Source organism: Manduca sexta, chromosome 15, assembly GCF_014839805.1.
Source record: "Manduca sexta isolate Smith_Timp_Sample1 chromosome 15, JHU_Msex_v1.0, whole genome shotgun sequence".
Classification (NCBI taxonomy): domain Eukaryota; kingdom Metazoa; phylum Arthropoda; class Insecta; order Lepidoptera; family Sphingidae; genus Manduca; species Manduca sexta.
Genome location: NC_051129.1, coordinates 507809 through 531524, shown reverse-complemented (window position 1 = coordinate 531524; position 23716 = coordinate 507809). Strand labels below are relative to the sequence as shown.

Genomic DNA, 23716 nt, shown 5'->3' with positions numbered 1-23716 from the left:
GTGATACTTCGTTTAAGATATTAGTGAAATTGCCAACTGTTTCAAAAATTAGTAACTAAATAGAATGTTTTAGTGTGTAGGCAGACACAATAAATATGTATAATAGAAAGCATAGAGAGAAAAACATCTCTCGTTAACCATCGTACTAAAACAACAAAGCACTTATCAATGTGCAACAATTTGTTGCTAAGATAAATATGAATCGACTAACTCGCATCACTATGGCGACGCGGATGTGAGCAAATATCGCTTGTAGTTCGATTGGTTTCGATAATCGACTGCTAAAAGGGTATAACTGGTTTTATATCTGATTTGGTAATGTATTAAATACTGCTCGTACTTACACGGTTATTGCGTTGCGGTAACCTTGGTCCGTTTTCAAATGACCGTATTCGGTTCCATAATTTAAGTCCTTGGAGATTGAAGTTGGCTTGGAGATATCTGACAAATCTGATGCGAAACTTTTTGCCGGCACGCTTGTACACTTCTTCTTATCGTTTAAATAGAATGTGTAACATTTTTCTTAAGCTGTCGCTAATATCCTCAGAACAACACTTTCTTTGACGCTTTTTGGCCAGAGCACTATCGACTTTATGGTTGTTTAGATAGAGAAAAAGAAAACGCAAATTTTCCCTCAAATATGCCAAGTCGAGTGAATCCACATATGTTCCGTTTAATTAAAAAATAATGTGAAGATATTTACATCCCCAATACTTCAGGATAAGACCGAGTTTCGGAGTTGCTTGACCGGCACGTTTCGTCCGCGTCGCCAAATCTATATATCAATATGAATCGTGTTTGTAATGTGTATCGCGGATGTGTATGTAGGGCGGGTATTTTGGCGTTCGGCGAGGGTTGATGACCTGTCACTGATTCGGACATTACTCATACACGAGAAATTACTTTAAAGATGAATTTCTTTGTTTTTGTTCAACAAAAGAGAAGTGTGTCGTCTTAGAAGATTGATATACAAAGAGGACAGTTTCGTTTTAAAACATTTAAGAATAAAACTAACATCATAACGGTATTATGTGACATTGTGGTGCCCCGGTCTAGCTGGTATACGCCAAATGAAAACATGTTTGTTCTGAATAAAATGTAAATCATTGTAAAACTAAAAAAGCGCGAGGAATACTGTCTCGGATTTAAGTGTGTAAAAGTTATTCATGGGAATGGAACCTAAGATGGTAAAAAACGTACGCGACCAATAACTCTGTTAGTTACATGTGTCTCTTAATTATAGTTTAACTTCATTTTAATTTTAATTATCATTATTGTGTTCAGATTGCCAGGTTTCAATGAAAGTAATAATTAGATATGATCCATATTTCTTTTGGTACTGAGCGTATAAATTATGAGGCGTTAGAGATTACTCAAACATCAACTGACTCATTTGCTTGTTTATCAATGTATACTATAAACAAGTTATATCTAACACTTTTTCACTGAATATGATATTCCATAGACTACCAATTTTTAAATATTAATACCGTTCCGATAGTCGACTCGGTGTTTTCGAATGTTACATAAATAATTTCAACTACCGGATACCGGTTGACATTTACAAAAATACCGATATTTTAACAACGATAAATAATTCTATGCGACACATTCGCCAGTTCTCGTTTAACTTTAAATAAATATACGTCTGGCAATGGATATGTTTTGGTATAAAAAAATAATATTTGTGTTAGGTTTTGCTCGCAGCCCACTCGGGTAAAAGACCTTTCTCCTAATAAGAATTCTAACTGTGTATCCGTGACCAAGAGTCCAAATAACCCTACTCGATTTGTAACCCGTGTTGATGCATATAAGTACCTCTAATTTATGTCGGGTTCCATTTCGAAAATTTTTACCTTTCACCACTGCTATTGGACAACAAACATTAACATATTCGTAAAACTATATTTTAACCTACGGCAAACAAGCGACTAGATCAGTTTCTAAGTGATTGCATCTACCCGTTAACATCCAAAATATCCCCATTCAGTTGTCTAAAAAGATCAAAAAACTTATTCGTTATGATATTGAAACTAAACACATGTAATACACATTACAGTCAACGTGTCTACCATAAACGCACGGTACGTGTGATAGACCCCTTCTCCTTTCTAGGGATAATTACCCTTATTAGTGATGTTCCGAGCCGAGAACCGTGACACGATCAAAAATGGCTATATACGCGGCTAAGTAGAAAAACACTGAATCTTTTAATGCAGTCAGTTAATTTAACAGTTAAGACCTTGAGGACACATGTCGCTTTCTTGTCTAATATTAAATTACTTTAAACAATAAAAAACAAAGGATGTAAATACTAATTGCTTAGTTGTATAAAAACATATAAAAACAAATAAAACGTCGAGCATTTTTAGTACTCCGTTAAAAAGGAATCTATCAAATTTATTAACAAATGCCAACGACCGTCATAAAACCTAATACCTAAATTCTAAACACACAAAACACTATAAAATGTAGCCATGTTTAAATGTTAACGGCATCCTGCGTCCGTTATGTGTCCAAGGGCGTCGGATTTGTGTATTGTGGCGAGCGCATCGGGTGTAAGGGCGGATTAGCACGCGACTCCACGCTCGCTTACACCTCAGTGAGTGCACCATCATTTCAAATAATGACGGAGAGCCGACTCTCCGAACCTGGTCTGGTCCGAACCAGCAACCTAAAGTAACTAATTATGATATTCTCTGAACATTTTTTATTGAAGGAAAAGTTTCTCCCTCCCTTCTATGTTGCTGTGCCCTGCAGGGTCTACGATTATGTACTTTCCTTAAATTGCAAAACCTATATTTTAACAATTGTAGAGTGCAATACATTGAATTGAATTGAATGGAACCTGACATTTTTTTGCAGTAGATACCTACGTGGTATAATGGATTACTGATATATTTTTTTTATTTTAGTGGAGATACCTACGTTACAGGAATTGGACATGCCAGCTTGGATATTTTGAAACTCCCGCCTAAATAAATATATATATATATATATTTTTTTTTAAAAAGTCTACATTACTTGTATGGAAAAAGTGAACAACATTTTAAGGAAAACATATGATATAAAAAAATAATATTACGGTGTATACAACGATACAGTCCAAAAAACATATCGACACACTCAACATTTAAACATATCCCAAGAATGTTCAAGATATGCCATACCTACATCTCTGCCTTTAACGTCACTACATTCGATTACCCACTCTCTGTGCGCAATGGCCACTGATTCCACTTAATGTATTTTTGGAAACGGCCCACTTATTCCTGGAACTACGGTGGATATACCAAATGGTGCGTTGAAATGTGGAAATCCCGATTGCGGATTTACAACGTACTAAGTTTGTGCTCGCGTCTTTGCCCACATAAAAGATAGAAATAAAAATTCCGGCGTGATTTTTTTAGGGATAACAAAAGTAGTCTAGATAATCTAATAGGTTATCTGTTTGTAAAATTGAACCACATCCATTCAACGTGTATACGTTTGCTTTTAACTTACATCCTCACTCTTTTATGGTATTAGTAGAATTAAAACATACCTTGATGCTTAATACGGAAAATACCAGCAGGTTGAATGTAGTCGTTTCCTCTAGATAACACAAAGACATCATTAAGATTGCGCACGCGGCGGGGTGTCTTGGAGTCGTTAACCTTTACTGTACGCGTAAATAAATCCACAATATCGTGGACAGATATACTACAAATTTGGGAAGCACAATCAAATGTCTCAATTATCTTGTAGCGGGGTACGAGGGCATGAACTGTTGCTTCGGTTCCATTTCACAGTAGAACAACTAATGCGTTATTCTAAATAAATTGCCCGGAATTGGAGCATTATCAACACGCCACAGGAATAGTGGCATCTCCTCTTATGTGCTGTACGAAGCTCTACAGCGAGACTACCATTTCTTCAGCTTTTTGAGCAGTGGTAACAACCCGATCGAAATTACCACCTTTAAAGTGAATCATTCGCGAATCTGCAGTGCAAAACTATGCGAACTTAAACACATAAACATAAGCTTCGTCTCACTTCGCAAATGATATAATGGTATTGCTAAGTGTGTTTTGCATACGTCTCTCCCATCATTACCACTTGCACAAACATGACATGCTTTATGGTTCACCAGTTTTTTTTAAATACGATATATGTGTATCATACTTTCATAGTAGATTTCTAAGCTGACATTTTAATTCTTATGTTAATACAATTAGAGATTATATTTTATTTTTCATTTAAATAAAAATAAATTAGTAAATGTTGTCAACGAAATACAAATGTTAATCTTAGGAAAATAAGATTTAATATATTCTTTCGTAAACTGCTTCGTCATATTATAGTATACTTATTGTACGTGTACCGAACATCCGTTGTAAACTTATGACCCTAATTAAAACGCGTAAAGGCACGTTCTATACTAACATACTGACATGTCTGTGTCAAAAAACGTGACATAGAGTAAACGGCGAATACTTAGAATCGCTGTGACGTCATCACCTATTAGCCTAATAATCTTAATCGGCTTAGTATTTCTTACCAGTTGAATTCATTCAGTGTGGGCTAGACTCCGGCACTGACGCGTGACACAAACGCCGACATTAATAGGTTATTTTTTTCTTATTTGTCTGTTTTTTTTTACTATTTCCGAAGAAGACATTGACCCATCACCGACTTAGGATCAGGGTTGCCAAATATTTCTACGCAATTAACAATTCATAAATAAACAATGGGTGATTTAAACTCATGCATTTTATGAGTTAACTTAACACTTTGCTATATTCGGCAACCCTACGCACAAGTGACGCGCTCGCTGACCGCCAGTGACGTCGCAGCTGGCGTGCTGGTCACACAACGGCCATTACCACCACTGGCCAGTACAACATCTACAGCCACGTCGAAAGCACGTTCGCAATTCAAACTTTCGTATACATTCGCGCGTATTCGCGTGTGTGTAGTGCTGGAATCGTTCGAATTTCAAACTTTTGTATTTAGAACTAGTTGAAGTGTGAAGTATGAGGTGACCAGTGTATGTTGATACTTGGCATGGTGAACATGGGTATCATTATTGGAACTTGCGTGCCTGACGCGGAGCAGGATGCCGCCGCGTACGGAGTCCAGATGAGACGGCCACCTCGTGGGATACTCTACGGTAATACATCAAAACAAATATGTTCATTATTTGTAATAGTAATATAGTATTTAATACTATCTATGGTACATACCAATGAAAATATAACACGCTAGTTGTGTCAGCGTGTTGTAATTAAGAGTTTGATTCTCAAATGGACAATATTTACATACTGACCAAATTATCAGCTGAAATCGTACCTTAAACACTGACTTATTTGTTTTGGTTATGGTCAAATAAAAACACATATTAAATTATGTCATATTACTCTCAGAATTGGGTTGCCTTCAAATTATCCCTCAAATCTAGAAATGAATGAGACTCAAATGAAAATGAAGTCAGAACCACTCCATTATATTCCCTCGTGCTTTAGTTAGCGCTAACAAGACCGTAAGAAAATGCCGATATCCTAATTATATATTTATTAGCTTCTGCTCGCGGCTTCGCCCGCGTAATATTGCTATTCTGGGACAAAAATTTCGCTATATATTTTCACGGGATAGAAAGGCTTTCTCCTACTCAAAGTCTCAAACTATCTCCATACCAAATTTCATCGTAATCTATTCGGTAGTTTTTGAATATATTGCGTGCAGACAGATTAGGGGACTTTATTTTATAACTTGTAAGGAAATTGTGCAAATGAATCCAATTATAAGGGTATTGTAGGTAATTAATAGGGGTCTGTCTGATTGGTTAGTTATCCCCTTAGGAGATATGATTACGTAAAACGAATTTTCGAAAACTTTTGGATGATCTGCAAACATTTAATCCAAGTTTTACCGAACTTTGTAGTTTTTGATGCGCATTGTGTTACGTATCTTAGGGCTCTAACACTCACGTCCCAATCTACTATGTTTTACATAAACTGGTACTATTTATATGTTCTACATACTATTGCATTCCGAGCTTACGTCCACGCAGTAGTGGACAGAACTGCAACTATTTTTCATCGCCGAACTTTTTGTCGTCCTACAATATTTGGGTCAAACTTATCATATAGGGCACAACTACCAGGAATTAAATTCGAAAAACGATCAAATTTTTGGATTCTTAACGCGAGAATTGGTTCTGCACCTGAACATATACAAAAACCAATGTATTTTGTTTATTAAAAAACGTATTTAACGCTAATGATCTGCCACATTGTCTAAATACGTTATTAATGTCATGGTCTAGTTCAGTATTGATTCTTGATCATTATCAAACGTTTTGTATCAAGTCTCCCGCTATATTAAAAATTTTAGCTATTTTTATTGTTACAAATGTAATGGTTGTTGTTTTAAATCATCATAGAGTAACTTAATGTAAGCATCGGCAATAAAACTAATGCCCTATATAGAATCTTTATGTTTGTTAGTCTTTATGGCAGAAATAAAATGTTTAAAAAAACAAACAAACACACATTTATCACCGAAGGGGTATACAGAGGCGCAACCAGGGCACCCACTTTTCGCTAAGTGTGTTCCGTCCTATGATTTGATAGGGGATCAGCTTATCACCATATCGGGTACAAATTCCATACTCCGGGCTGATACTGAGTAGAAAAACCCAAATATTAATTTACCCGATCTGAGACTCGCACCCAAGACCTCAGAGCGCTGCTGTACCGAAATAATAATAAAACGGTTAATCTTAATATAATTTGGAGTTTCGATTCAATAAAGATGTTCGATACATTTTAGACGTATTTTCCTAAGGTTTCTATCAAGATGTGAATAACCGATATTTAGTATTTTCCTTCTAACAATAAACAGATGGTGTTTGACACGCTCTCAGCTCTCACAATAGCCAAAAGCGGTCGTAAATTGAAACCGGCGCTATCGGTTATCAGTCGATATTGTTAAACATGGCTCATATCCTGCACCGAGGGCTTAGCGATAAGATTTATTGTGTCACCTGAATAATGGCCTTGTGGGTCAACCCTAGTACTAAAACTGGAGAGCAGAGAGGAAAATAAACACAATGGTCTTCCAAAATAACCTGTAATACTAGTCTAGAGTAGTATCTAATAATTTAAGGTTAGTCATCTAAACCCGTTTTCAAGTAATTTCACGTAATTTCAATATCAATTTCCACGCGTTTTTGTGAAAAAAACCGAAAGGATAGTATGTATATGAATGTAATAAGTTAAACAAACTGACATAGTTTATCTTCGTACGGATTAGCGAAGTAAACAGCACTGTCGGCATGAAAGGCGGTTTTATCCTAAATTTGTAGAAAAAAACACACACACACATACACACACACATGCTTGTAGAGGTAAGCAGAGCTGTAACAGGAGCACCCACTTTTCTTAGACTCCGGGCCGATACTAAGATTTAAAGCCAAAATGACTGTGCCTGACCTGGTATTCAAATATGGTACTTTTTGAAATTGAAAATTTTCCTGCTTTTCCATTATGCTGAACAATTTGACAGCAGAGAAGTTAACTTGATGACTACGACTCCCTAGGTCACAAACCTTAGCAACACTTTGATTTGTAGCGCTGCATGTAACATGCGATTGCGTGTATCTAAGCCCCAAGGGTAAGCAGAGGTGCAACCGGTGCACCCAAAGTTTTTTCACCTGTAATGTCTCATGATATGTCATAGACAAGCCTGAACTCAGCCATATGCCTCGATTCCCCTTTATTGATAGTGCAACGATGCATTGCCGTCAAGCTTCAAATCATTCAAACTTCAAGTATATTTGATATAGATGCGAATGCAATAAACAAGTTGAGTGAAACAATTATGAATTAAATATAAGCCCCCACGTTTTAATGGCATAATTTATTTATTTATTTATTGCACTTCATACAAAACATATAAAGGCGGACTTGATGCCAGAGGCATTCTCTACCAGTCAACCTGAGGTGGTGCTGAAATAGAACATAGTAGATGCACGTCAATAAAACTGTAGATTGAGGGTAGTACCTATAGATAACAGAATCTTATAGTTGACGACAATGACAATTTATCTATAATCTTTTGTATTCCAAAATCAATATTTTTAAAACGTCATCAACCAGGAATCGAATTCGCACATGGCACACACGGTCCCTCGCTATGTAGGTCAAGATACACTTAGTAAAGACACCCATTTGAAGAGTAGGTCACATTTTGTTCCACCACCCTTGTTCCTACAAATAGACTTCTTTAGAAAGTGGCATGTGGGCAGGCCATAAACGCGTCTAAACACTAACCGTGATAACAGTTTTATTTTTTATGTATTATAAATAAAATTAAGCCTTTTGCAGTCTCCATTTTTTTTTTGTTTTACTAATACAGGAAATATTAAAATATATTATTGGTAAATGTAGGCTCTTACAGTTTTTTTGTGTGGAATTCATGTAAAGTATTCTAATTATTTACGTTCACTTAGTTTTTATTAATTTATGTTTTAAAGAACCAAAGATAATAAGAAATGAAACAAAACACGATGACACGGATATATGGTCAAAAACCCAAACGTAGTTAACCAGAATCAGTTGTAATCGTATTTTTTTCATTAAAACACAATGTACTTACTCATATCGATATAGTATTCATTAATTAATTAGAAAAATATTCGTTCTATTGAGTATTTTGAATTGGGTTTTACGTTTCGATATCGTTTTTCATCAAACAAACGAGCACCCCTTGACGATAAGCAGTCATCGTTACCTATTGTTCGAATCCACCCTATATTAATTCACTGCTGAACAAGCCTTACCTAGCTTACTGGGCCTTGACACTCCACCACATTTTAATCCAACAGCCTTATATCACAAGTCGGGCTATATCTAGCAACCCTAATAAGGCCACCCGATCACAATCACACAAACTGTAAACTAGGCATCGAAGGCATGCTCATGCAAGAGGAGACATCGCGGTTCTAGGCACATAGTTAAGTGTGAAGTGTGTATACCACAAGGTTGCTTATTCACATTAAGGCCTATAAGGGCTCGCGAACATTTCCTGGCCTTCTCCCCTATCCCCATCCTAAGAGGTTTTTTTCTCCTTCTCAGCTATCCCCTCCCAACTTTGGTCCAGGGTCCTATAGCCGCTCAATCGGGGGATTCCAGTATCCCGTAGGTTTCCGTCGGTACGGACTGCGGAGTCCAATAAAAAAAAACTGTAAACTAGGACATGGCCGACAGCCCTGCGCGTCGCCCACACGTGTCAGTCAACAGTGCCACTGGCGAATGTGATAATTGCGGAGATAACAGCTCTCCAGAGATACGATGTACAAATATCACTTTCCAAACAATTTACGATGTTTGAGTGTTGCTATTGTTATTTTTAAGGTAATTTTTTTTTGTTCTAAAAGTAACTTCGAATTTATTTACAACTTAAATTCGCAAAAAACAAATAGCAATTTTGTTTTCATTACTATTCCGATGATTTATTGTATTTTAGGAAATATCAATAAAAAAGTCATCCTAATAGTGTACACTTACGGTTTTCCCGTGTTTTTTTCGGGTATTGCAGATTACAATTATTTTTCTAATTATAATCGATAACACACCATTTCTGGCAGTCAATAGCAAAGTTTATCAGGGTGTACAATTTTAAGTTGTAAACAATAACAGCAGTGTATCATTCAACACTAAATAACAAACCTCAACATGACATTGCAATAAAATTATTTTACAAATTTTGTCGCACTTTTTATATTATAATATTTTCCTGAAGATTCGAAGAATTTGCAGCCTTCCTCTCAGAAGGTACTGAAGTGTTGGTCGTCCGAAAAGTCAAAGATACAATATCTACTTATATTTATAATTATACATTTTTTTTAACTATTGACACTACGGTCTTCGACTTAAAACAGAAACAGACAAATATTTACCACCTTTTATGACACATAACTCGAAGACTCCATTTACCTCGGCTAAGATGAACATAAAACGTAATACACTTGTTGACACGCTTACACTCAATAGGGGACCGGACTCATTTTTGTTCTTTATTATTATCAAATATTTACGTTATATAAATTATAACACAGAAAGAATTATTTAAATCCGGTAAAAAAGCAACAAGTTATAAGTCTTTCAATTTCGGTAGAAGGGGCAAGTAACGAGAAACAGAAAAGAGGCGCAATATCCACATGTGACGTCATCGGGCATTACGACGCGTGCAAAAGAAAGGGATGAAGCGATATCCCCACATCGCGCCCACTTCGGCACTTAGTAATATTTGAAATATGGATTACTGGCTCATTTTTTAACCAATTTTAATGCAGTTTTCGCAGCAGGGTTTCTTTTTAGTATTATTAACCATTATATATAGAATAATGTACAAAATCAATCACAGGACGGTCCCCTATTATCCCACAATAGGAATGGCGGCCATTACGTAGTCGGTGCAGCTCGTTAAGACGAGTGCAAGCTGGAACGTCATTTTTGTAAAATAAGATTTTATCGTGTAGCAGAGTATATTTATTCTTGAGATTGAGAATTTTTGGAGGTATTAAGTAGATATGATTTTCTGTACATTGTGAGGATGAGCTTTATGAAATCTCAACGCGGTTGGTTCGGTAGGTCATCGTCGTGTTCAGACGTCATTTGTTTTGAACATATTTTAAAGTTTTCAATCTGTGCTGGTTTTGAGCAGAAAATGTTTGATGAAATTGTAATGACTGCACGTCTCGGGGTTCAAAGCGGAGACCTCAGCACGACAATGGTCACACTATAAAGTTAAACATTACGGAATCATTGAAAAATATTATTGTTTTATATAACTTTTAGAAATTTTATAGTAAGTAAGTTAACTTAAGTACTTATTGCATCATATTATGAATCATCAAAATCAATATCATTTGTGCGTACTCTCTATTTGGCAGTGATAAATAATTGTTACTTATTGTATAGTCACTCGTTCTCCAAACTCCTATTGTAAGGAATTAATACTATATAAAATGTGTTAAATATAATACTATACTCTGAAGCATCATTGCCTTTTATTAGACCACCAACAATAGGCAAACAACATCAAAATATTTTTATACTTTATATCACCAAACCTGACTTTATCACAGAAGGCATCAATATAAATTCGTTCGCAATCCGAACAACCCATTTTGTACAAACAGCACACAATGGCGTGACTAGCGGCAATACCACAGCTTGTATAGCTGTCGAACAATCCAGCTCGGATAGGCGACCTATCTAGACCGCCGCATGACCTAGCCTAACGACCTGACTTATCGGGACACAGCGGGCCATTGTGATAAACTGAGCCGGCATTACGTTAACTCGGTACTCCTCCGCGATGGATGAAAACTTTTGTTAGATTAAATTGTGTATTCAATTTGTATTTTGTTTGCTATGATTGAAAAGGAGAGGTCAGTATAACGGTATTGTTGATATTTATTAATTGGTACACAGTACACATTACATATCATAGAGAAGCTGACTACTTATTTAAGTCTAATATAATCTAATATATTAAAATCTAACGAAAAAATAATTTATAAAATCCACACAATAATACATAAGTTCAAAGCTTAAGCTTAAGCTTAAGTAAGTAATACCAAACTGTGACGTCATCGAGTGTCATCGGTCAAAACACTACGTGGGAGAGACAAAGATAGCGCGATAATCCCACCACGACACCACTTTTGCACGCAACAATATTTCAAATGTGAATAAAAACTTTATTTTTTAACCCATTTTGATACTGATTTCACAGAAGCATTTATTTTTAGTGTTATTTTATGTTTCATATAAAATCAAACATAGGAAACTACGTACTTAAGTTTATAACAGCAACGACTGCTTATTACACTCTATTATGCATGTAACGCGTTACGGAAACGATAAAACAGGACGAATATTAAACACTCAGATAAAGTACACCGATTATACAACATTCGGCAATGAATATCACACTTTGACTTTAGAATGGAGTAAACTGTTAGCATTGACGTCACAGAGCGTCGTCTCTTGCCGATTTTCTAACTTAATGTATATTTACTGCCGAGTACTATACCATAATTATTTTTCAATTCCACCCCCAATCGAGTAGGACGAGACTTCGGTCTCACAGCCCTCGGGAGTCGATCGATACGGCAACACGGACCCACGGTGCTCAACAAGTGATCGCGTGCGCTGACACCGCTCGTCCGAGATAACGACGGTCTAAGGAAATTACCCTTACAGCCTTGAGAGTTGGTGATTCCGAGGTTTTCATTATCCAGGTTGTATTGAGTTTATATTAGGTAGTTATTTTTTTTTTTATTATTTAAGATATTGTTGTAGAAATATCGTATTTGAAATGTGGTATGATTGTCTGTGTTAATTAAAATGTTTTACCAGTACAGAGCTACCATACATAAGCTCACATATTTGTGAAAGTGTAAGCAGAAGTGCATCTAGTTTTATTTCAATCCCATGAAAAAGAAATCAATTATATCATAAATATTATTCACAGACGAAGAGCGCTACACCAAGACGAAGGCTTCTACGACGAAACTAACAATAAATCATTACAATTAATTTCATCAAAGTAAACATTGTGCTATAAACCAGTCAACATACTATAACAATTATAGATTACGTAATCGCTTACAATAATGTTAGTACAAACAAACAGACCTAACAATAACAACGCTTATCGGTGCTATCGGGGGTCCGAGCGGCTGAGGTCACGGCCGCCCTTCGTCATATCACAAAATATACACGATATCCAATTTGTATTAACTGGTGTTGATAAGGAAAATTGACAATTTATTGTAACTGAATAACGATGCAACTACGGGGTTGTGCGTGTTCGTCGGCAGTGCTGAACATTCCGTTAGATACTCGTTGATCAAGTGGCAACTTGGCATGAGAAACATAAAGTTCAAGGTTCGATTGCCAAGTCGAGCAAATATATTTGTGTGAGTTTTTCAATAAACTCATTGTAATGTTTGCGAATGCGTTTCATTATTGGGAAAGTGTCACTCTATCACATCATGGAACGGACACGAATACGGATGCATTAAAAAAGCTGAATTATAAGATTACACAATAAAAAAACTAGACATGTCTTTGTCTACCCTTTAAAAAAAAGGTATTATATTGATCTATATGTTAATTCTCATACAGCTATAAAAACGATAATCCGTAATGACATCTTAGTACCATTACAATAAGTAAAACTTATTCGTTCTACGATTCAGTTGGAACATTAATTGTTTCGGAGTTTCACATTGCGACGTAATTAGATTCTTCCAATTTAGCTAATGGCGCTCTTCCATTACCGTCCGGAATATATACAATACACGTGATGGTGAATGCTTTAATCTATCTGCTGGAGTTAGTGATCAGTGATCATCCATATTAGTTATTCGTGATACCCTCCACAGTGGTCCACGTAAGTGTGTCGCGTTCGATCGTTACGATCATGTCAAGTGGCGGCAAAAAAACTTTATGCCTCAGCTAGCGAGTGGGAATTCGCCCGAACAGGAATATTGTATCGACTAGCGAGAAATAATCAATTTGTTAATCGATACTAAATCTGGACGATACGCCACATACCATCAGGTGCAGTAGAATTAGCACCTACTGTTTGACATAGCACAGCGCTCGCCCTCCATAGATAATAGATGTTTGTGGTATGAAAGGAAACCCCTTCAGAAAATTTCACCTTTTTGCTGTTATATTAAGTTTTCAAATATTTTTCAAATTTACATTACACATTGAACCATTAATAATTCAATTACTTTCATACTGAAAGTTCACAACTGATATGAAAGGTGACCTCGGTCGTCTGTCAATTACAGCTGCTTTCTACAAACAAATAACAATCGAAAATACATTTATTAAAATTTAGTAATTGTACATCGACGATCGATTTTACAAATAGCTTAGTGGAAAATATTGTAACCACCGCATAAGTCACGCGTAGACAATTAATATTTATATTCATGAACAAACAGGACAAATGGTGAATTTATTAACCACTGTCCGTTACAGTTTTACTAAGAAATAATTAATGTTATTGTGAACTTAATACTTAATAAAAAATGCAATGCCTAACGTATTTAAAATAAATTTATACGTAACTATACATTTGACTCGTATTCTTACAACATATTCAGGGCATGTTTCACAAGTTTCAAGTAAATTTTATTTGACAGTTATCGTATTACAGCTAATGTAAATAGTATTCATTTCATTACCATTTATTTAGGAGTATAAGTTAGCGTGTGACTTTTGTATTTCGTCGGCTTATACATTTATCTGACTAGTATCATTTACTCAAAAGTTTTGAAATAGGTCTTAATGTAATTTGATGGAGATAAATTTTACTACTTGGTAGATCTCTCGCATTCATATACGATATTATTTCTTATATGGTATCATTACGATTTGCTTTTATGCCGTTGTGACAGTGTGTAATGTCCGAATTATGCATATAAGGTCATGTTTTCGGATGAGAAGCTCAATACAAATACCTACTTGCAAGTTGCAATATTTTGTGACATAAAGGCGTGGTTTGCAAGTATTACTAGTTTATGGGCGCCAGGCTCACAGTGTAGTAACATATGGTGCACATAAATAAATAAATTATTAAACATGTTCATCTAGACGTTTGGGAAACTAAACCATCACATCGGTCTAGTCCTGAATAATTTCTGGAGTCCTTAGTACTTAATATTTAAAACTATTATATATCATTCACCCCTTAATCCTTCACAATATCTCTCGGCACTCCCACATAAGCGTACAAATACTCCTTCGTACTGGTCGTCTCGTGCTCAGTCGTAAAAGACAATTCGAAGCGAGTTGCCGCCTCTGGTCGCTGGTGGAAGGGAGGGCAGTGGCACGCGGGACCCATAAACGGCATGCAATAACACCCCGGCAAAATTGGTGGGTAAAACATCGGCGGCGGCGCTGGCGGCATAGGAGGGGGAAATAAACGGTGCGGCAAGAGAGGCGGGCGAGGCGGTCCCGAGGGAGACGTGGGAGATTCCAACCAAGACGTAGACAACAATTGAATCGGTGCTTGAGATATTGGTTCAATTGACACTGATGGCGCACTCTGTAGTGGCATGGGCGGCGGCATTTGATACGGCATCGGAAAAGGCAGAGCCGGCGGTAGAGGCATTGGCATGGGCGCTGGTAAGGGCGCCGGCATAGGCGCTTGTAGAGGCGCCGGCAATGGGACTGGTTGGGCTGATGGAGGTGGCATGTACTGAGTTGTCGTTGGTTGTGTGACCGGCGGCTGCGATACGGTCACGATACTATTTATATACTGTAATTGGCGCTTCGTGACGCATTTGTCCACTGGTGGGCATGTCTGCCCTTCTGCGTTTGTGGGACGATACTCTTCTTGTGACGGCGAGCACGGTTCTGGTGTGGGACAGCCTTCAGGATAATCTGTTAGACAATACAATTTTGATTATGAAATATTTTGAAAATTCCTCGTCTCTTATTTCCGAAGTCTTTCAAGTGTTTCGTTCTTTCGTAACACGAAGTTCGAGTTGAGCCACTTGAAAACAAAAATCAATGTAGAATTTACATTTTTAAACCTCGCCTTTGTGATTTAAAATAAAACTATGAAATCCTATCAAAGTTCTAAAAATCCTGAGATTTCAAAATTCTTTCTACTTTTGGACCTGAGCCAAATCTATGCAAAGTTTTAAGCGCATTCTTACGTACATTGGCAGGTTTTCAATCTCCAGCATCAAACTCCCAATATTACCTTATTTGTTTACTAACTCCAGGCAGCTGCATAAGCACTTTTTAGTTTTTAACGAAGATTGCAAAGAAACTCGTTGTTATTCAACGTTCCTTGACTAGAAATAAATTCTTACAGCTCTTGTTAATCAAGTTTACCTGTTGTTAACTTCTTAACTTATAATTGGATAAATTGGCCTGGTGGCTCTGGGGAGGATGTGAAGATGAACTCTTGAATAATAAAATGATCTTCGTCACATTTTTTTATTATAATAATTGTTAGTCACTTACGCGGCTGTAAGTACTGTATCGACGGAGGCGCGGCACGTGTCACGAGCTTGGCCTGCTGTTGCTTCTTTACTATCGGATGACTCTTCATCTGCAACCTCTCCCGTCGCCTCTGCTTGCACTCCTCGCACATTGCGCAGTGCACCTCCAGGAGGCTCTGTTCTGCCTTCAGCTCGCGACACGTACGGCAAGCCGTGCGACAGTCCACGAACCCCGACGTCACTGGTATAATGATGAGCAACACCAAAATCTTGGGATGCATCTGTAGTTTGTATGTGAGACGGTATGACGGACTTGCTACATTTGCGAAATATAATATAAATATAATTTGGTTATAGAGATATTTGATGGATTTTAAATCACTAACTGCGCTTTTCTTGGTCTCGAAAATAAATCTATTGTTGAATAGCGGTATGAAAATCCTTTTAACAGTTTAGTTATATGCGATTAAGTTAGCTGTTTCATTACTTACTACAACCAATTTAACATACCATCATAGTCGTTCTTCTCAATCTACGTCTTTAGGAAGTGTGAACTATATTCCTCCACCAGTAAATATTGATGTTTACATGGAAACTCATAACTAGCAAACAAACAAGTAACAACTAAGTGTTTACAAGGATCTTACCGTGTGTATTCCTGTATAATACAGTTTAGTGTTACATTTTAATCCTTTATCCACTGAGAGTAATATCAAAACTAACTAGGAGTCCAGTCTAAGTTGATATCGTAAACAGTTAAAATTGTCTGTTTCATGGACTTTTAGAAATACGTAATTTTAGCATTTATTACTTACTACTTACATGAAAGATTACTGCCACGTGTAATTTTATTTAGATTAATAGGGATTAATCTAAATAATACACAGGGGTGTTTAATATTTTTTATTTTCATAGCCAAAAATGTTTATTAGAGTTTGGTTTAACGTTAATTGCATCGAAATCCGTTCAACCGGTTTTACGCGACGAAATTGGCAGGCTCTACTGTTTATTATTTGTATTAATTTCTGTAAAAATATACTAAAAAAGATCCACATGAAACAAATTATTTCTAACTGTTTTAGATTTAACCAACATTAACCTAGCACTCTTAATCCCGAGTTTGTTCGCTGCTAAACCAGCTACTGCTAACGATAAGAATTTCAAATCAAACGTTACACAATGTATTGCGTTATTTATATTCATTGCGTATTTACAATTTGTTTTTATATCGTTTTTTGTCCTCGTGTGTGTTCTCAAGGCCTCAGGGTCGATTCTCCCATGACGCGTCTAGACATGATCTATTGTTGTTTTTTAAGGTTCCATGTACTTGTAATTCTTTTTTTAATGGTCGGTTTGTGTTTGTCAGTTCAATTGTGGTCTATTGTTGTTAGGTTGTACGTGTTGATGGAACTGAAATATTTAAAATCATATTATAGTATTGAAGATATAACGACTATTAAAAGTTGCTTTTACAAAATTTGCTTTAGCTGAAATATTAAAACCTACTATCAAGTTTCATAAAGTTAGTTTAACTATTCCATCTAGAGTAAATTAAATTCTTAATGAAGTAATAATGTTACAATGTCTGAAAATCGTGTTGCTTCATTTAACTTATGATTTGTTTTAATTTTTTTTGTAGTAACGAATGTGGCCAGACATATTTGCAACGTATTCCAGAACTATAAATTACAACATATTGCTGGACATCGCAGAGCGGATGATCCTAAAATGTTTGATGTTATGAATTGGAATTATTAGTACTTAAACCCAATCAAATCCACTTTTTATTTACTGCTACAGGATCACACAAAGCCGTTAACCTACCCGATAGACTCCAGCATTCGAATAAGCTAACTTTCCCAACGATGCTCGAGTCTTATTTTAAAACCTAGCATTTTTCATCCATCAATCAAATTCAATAGCAATAAAACAATAGGCATCGCTCATGACCGGTTGCATTCGCCCCCGAAGGTACAGGTCACCCTCCGCGGGGCTGAGTGGAAACAAGTCAATTATCGTGCTCCGCGTGGCAGAAACGTTCGACTGGCCCCGCCGACCCCTCGCTCCCCTCCTAGCGTCAGGGTTACCAACTTGCATAAATAAATATTGAACGAGAGTATGAGTATGGCTATAATCGTTTTGTTCATTACTGGCCAGTTACTTTCATTGCTTCTAATTTGAAAGGTTTTAAATTGTTGCTGTAATATTTATAAATGAAAGATGGATGGATGTCGGTTCGTGTGAACCCTACTGGCGCAGTGCTCTCTAGGAAATTGAAAATATACGCAAACGAGAGCCTGTCGGTCTGTTTTTTTTATAGTTTTATTATGTTCACAATATTCTGCGTGTAAAGAAAAAACGAACCAATAAAAATATTTACTATGTATGAATTTTTAACTTTATAAAGTTTGTTCGCAGAATTGTGTGTACAAGCAATCATGAATGTCAACAAAATAATAGCAATATTGGAAAGTGAACTAATCTACTTAATAGGCTTTTGGATTGCTTTTTTACAGTTGATGTTACGAACGAGTTAGTTTGTGATTCGATGGTCAATTCGCCCATACCAAAACTCCACAATACCAATAGAAACATTGATGGGTTGACAGTTGCGACCCGTAATAAGAGTCTCTTTCTATATTAGAAGGATTTCTCGAAACCTAACAAAACATCCTCTAATCTTATTCCTTCTTAGTTGGAAAAATGCTTAAAATATTCGAGTATTTGTGGGAGCTGGTGATCACTTATGTCAACTGACTTATTTTAAATTACTCAGAAATTCATCACTAAAAGTTAGTATTACTTAACACAGTAACTATTGGAAAGCAACAGCTTAGGTTTTTAAAGCAAATAACTTACGTATTTTAAGTAGTTTTGCAAATTAACATCGCGCGCCCTACATTGCTGGGCATCGCATTCCCAACGTGGAATGCTGGTTATGTCATAATGCCGTCTTGATTGATCATTATAAAGGCTCGGATTCCGACCTTGACCCTCGAAGCCGAAATAACTTCATTCCCAAGTTCAAGTGGCTTCTTCGACGTAAACTTGAATAATATGGGCTAAAGATGCTACAGTATGGTTAGATAAAATGTCCATTCACATGCCACTTTTTAGTAAATTGTGAAAGTTCGTAAAGGTGTTTGTAAGAGCTTAACGCATAAACGGCTGAATGGATTTGGACGATATTTGGCATGCAGATAGTCCAAGTTCTTTATTAACATATAGGCTACATAAGGTGCAGCGAAACGTGCACAGTGGGACATAATATATTTTGAGAAAGCTCTGTCTGTCGGAGCCGCGAGCAACGCTTAGTATTTCATAACACAAACTAAACGAAATTGTAATTAATACTGACTTTATTATCCTTTGAAAATGTATTCTAAGAAGATAATTCTAATAATTCCACTCATCGTAATTTCTCTTTGAACTCGAACACTAAGCAGTAAGTTAAAACTGTTATTAAACTTAAGAATAATTAAAAATACTAAGTCCGCAAAGAAATTCTTGTAAGTCTGCGAAAAGGGGTGAAATGGTGGGGTGTGGGGTCGAGGTGTAACGTACCACCGCGGCCGACGCGCGGTAATTATTAACCTCTTTCGTCTTAATATCACTTAACTGTTATATTTAATGGCAAGGTTTTGTTCCCATCCATTGCGTCAGTTCAAACGTTTTGAAATGCTGGAGACGACTAGACTGGTCGCTTAACGAAATGTTTTGTTTCACTAAAGATTTACAAAATCTAACGTAAAATGAATTTCTAATATCCATGGATGCATCCATAAGTTATAGAATAAACCGATTCAGTAAACAATCGCAATGCACGAATTTGAATCAATGGTAAGAAATGAAAGTCTTGTATAAATCTTTGAAATGTCACAACGTCAATCCACTGACCATCAGCTACATATCTCATAAATATTAATTGATAGCATTTCTTATAAAAATGTATTTAATAGACTATGAAACAAGGATCAATTAACAAAAATATCAACAAGCCCTTATTCACAAATGTTCCATTAGCGAACAAGGCACGCGTCGTCCTCGTATGATCACGGACGCGCTGTCGGGCCGCCGGAATGCGTATTGTCTGCCGTTTTAGGCACAACAGTTAGCGAGAATATATGGCGAATGGTCCATAGTTCTGTGGATTTATTGCAGTCACTACAATGACAATTGGTTGGGTTCTGTTACTGATGTAGGTGCTTCTTTAGTTACACGAATGCCATCTGAGTCCTAACACTTTGTGAATTCAGAGATTGATGGATTTTTATAATTGAGATTAAAACTCTAAATTACACGTGAAGGCGAGGTCAGCTTGGATCCTGAGGGTTTGGGTGGGTATACCTCATATTATAATAATATAATTAACTTGATAAGGAAGAAATTTCGCAACCACAACAGCCACTACCAAAACAAATAATTTCATGTCACACAACTTTCTGGGTACGGAGATCTAACCCCCTCATATCCGTTTTACAGCCGGCTCATCAAACACTCTACCACGAATCTGTCTACTGTCTAGCCGTGTTTATTATCTGTAACCTAACAAAACTTCAAGTTCATTGACCTTCCTAAAACTAAACTCAATTCACACAACTTCGTAAAAGGTAACAACGAGATTCAATCAAAAGCCAATTTTTACCACCTGCGACGGGAATGGAAGCGCCCGTAAGCCAATTACAATGAATCCAACACAATAGTGCAATAAAACGTGCAAGGTCCCGGGTTCGATTCAATTGTACATGTCTGTGAGTCGACGTTTTGGAGCGATGCACTTACCGTCGTGTGTGTAGTTTAATGAAGATGATGATTGTATAGTGGAATATCAGAAAATTTTGAACGTTTGTGATGCTTGGAATCTTGCAAATAAGGCTTGTTCAGAAATGTGATGTTTGCCATTGAGAACGACTTTACATAACATACCGAAAAGAACATGTATAAAAGCAGATGTAAGAGCTGGCATAATGCTATCAATTGTCCTAAGATGCAGTGATTTTCCTTAGTTAAAACTATATTTGAATTCTACCGTACTTCCAGTTTTAATGGTGACTCTACCTTATAACATATAATTTTTCCGTTATAACTGTTTCTACTTAATGCAAGTTCGTTTCCATGAATTGTTAAGTTGTGCATTTAACTAACATGAGTTGTATTTTTGTTTGCAGGTATAAAATGCCCAGTGTGCAGCAAGTTCGTGCTGCCCGACGACATCGAGTGCCATCTGGTGATGTGCCTCACGAGGCCTCGACTCTCCTACAACGGTCAGTACCTACACATCAGCATCAATTATTACATCTTTTGCGACGTAACTAGTTTATTTTAACTATACAGTAGAGTAAGGATTAGATAATATTTTGAGAGACAAATCGTGTACTATAAATTTACCCCCTTATTCATAGACGTCATTTATCTAAGGACGGAGCATTGTTGTGATAACAAGTCCGTTTCTCAGTGCTGACGGCATGGTAGTCTTCGCGGTGCGGAGACATAGGGCCGTTGTGATTGGCTAATATTGAGATACAACTTGAATCTAGTTGGCTTTTAGATAAATAAAGCTGAACAAACAGCAAGCTATCAGATAAACAAAGCTAAGAAACAGACTTGTTATCACAGCAATGTTCTGTCCTTAGATTAATAACGTCTATGAATAAGGGGGTTATACTATAGTTATTGTTGTATATTAATACAATAATAAAGGTAATAATACTTGTTGATTAAAATCTCATCAAGTTTCCTATATACCACGGTCATTTCAAACATACTGAAGATGTTTTGCATGTGATTCCAGAGGACGTCCTGAGTGACTCCAAAGGCGAGTGCGTGATCTGCCTGGAGGAGCTGTCGGCGGGCGACACCATAGCGCGCCTGCCCTGCCTCTGCATCTATCACAAAGGGTAAGCATCACGACCTTACTGTTAGCAATTCCATCGAGCTGGTGAAGTGGGCAGGTTCGATGCTGGATTTTAATAAAGCCTGCTGTGAACAACAAACTTATTTATGAGACATTTTTATTAGTTTACAAGCGCTAATCTCTGGAACTGCTGCTGCAAATATGAATATTAGCTGTCGGTCAGTGATCGAAATTCGTTTGTCGAATTCAATATATTTTTAAACATAATATACATAAATTTCATTTTATGCACTCTCTCTATATGAACTTTAATTATCCCAAATGACAAATCTCACACTCCTCCGTGCGCTCAGTATGCTTGTATCACGTATTTTTGTATAGATTCTGTTGCTAATAGGAAGTTACATTACCCCCGAGTGCTATAGGCAATTTACATCCTGTGAATGTAATTTTACGCGGACCAAGCCGCGTGCAAAAGCTTTTACATAAAATCCATCACGCCTAAGCCTTTGTCACTAAGGGACGAGTGGGAGGGTAGTCCCTCACGCCCGGCGACAAAGCCGGCTTCGATGTCGCACTCCGCGTGGATCTAGGTCGCCTGATACTGATCTAGTGTTTGACTAGTCTCTGATGCAGTGTGCACTTAAAACTTCATTGTTAGCGATTTTTTATATAAGTTGTAAAAATTAAAGTGCCTAGCTCTCGAGGATCGTGCTGTTTGTTCAACGGATTATGTGAACATTATGGAAAATGGGAAACCGGTACTCAGATGATGGGAATTGATTAATGTTGCTATAGAATACAGTCACTGTATGAGGAGTGATGGACAGAGTGAATTTATGCGTCAGCTACTACAGCAGTGTCTTCTGTCTCTCTAAGTGTGTATGTACTGTGAATGAGTGTAAGTTTTTGTTTTATCTGTGTACTAACAAATTCTGTTTTTATGTTCCAGATGTATAGACCAATGGTTCGAGGTGAACAGATCGTGCCCGGAGCACCCCGGCGACTAGTGTGCGGGCGCCCGCGGCCCGGAGCCGGACCGGAGTCTGTCGGAGTCGGACCGGATACTGTCGGAGCCGGACCGGATACTGCCGGAGCCAGGCCGGAGCCAGCCCGGAGCCGGCCCGGTCACCAGCCACGTGCCATGTCGCGAGTGATAATTTTATACAATGAACAGACTGTGAGCCCCGAGGGGCCTTGTAAATATGAACCTATGCTAGTGAGATGTTTTACCATTTAATGAATTTAACAAAAATATGAAAAAAAAAATCAAAGACAATCATATAGTAAACAAACATGTGGGAATTCTCGGTGAAGTTAATGATTTAATGTTATATTTACGTGTTATTACGGTTTAGTTCGGAACGCGATTGGAAGGTATATATACGTATATTTTGTTTTTGTTACGAGTATAATATAAAGTAATACCGTGTCGTTTAGCGAGTTGGTTTGCTGCAGGCGGGTGAGGCGGGGACAGGCGGGGGCAGGCGGGGACAGGCGGGGGGAGACGGGGCCGCGCCTGCGCCTGCGCCGCTCGTAACATATCTGTTTCGTAAGCTTCTATATGAATATTATGATTTGATCTTTTCCATCTTGATAAATAAAGTTGATTTGTTTCTAAATTTTCTACCTTTGTTTTCTTTATACCTGACTCCATACTGTTAAGTCTACGCAATAAGGCAGTGGTGTGAACATCAAGGGTTAAACCATAGATTTCAGATAGAAGTATTATTACCTATTTCAATGTGAAAATAAATATTATATACAACTTTCTTTTTTTATTTTATATCGTAGATAGTGAGAGACGAGCGGAACACACTATTGTTGTGTAT

At 37.0% G+C, this 23716-nt stretch overlaps 1 protein-coding gene across 1 annotated transcript in view; it reads left to right on the top strand.

Moving 5' to 3' along the window:
* LOC115446435 (E3 ubiquitin-protein ligase ZNRF1) overlaps positions 1-23511 on the top strand; it is a 139872-nt gene extending 116361 nt beyond the window's left edge. Inside the window, exons 2-4 of the mRNA XM_037438765.1 lie at positions 21199-21294; positions 21822-21927; positions 22837-23511. Of these exons, the coding sequence (XP_037294662.1) occupies positions 21199-21294; positions 21822-21927; positions 22837-22894 (260 nt within the window). The 3' untranslated portion in view covers positions 22895-23511. The remainder of the gene's footprint in view (positions 1-21198; positions 21295-21821; positions 21928-22836) is intronic.
* The last annotated feature ends 205 nt before the right edge of the window (positions 23512-23716 follow it).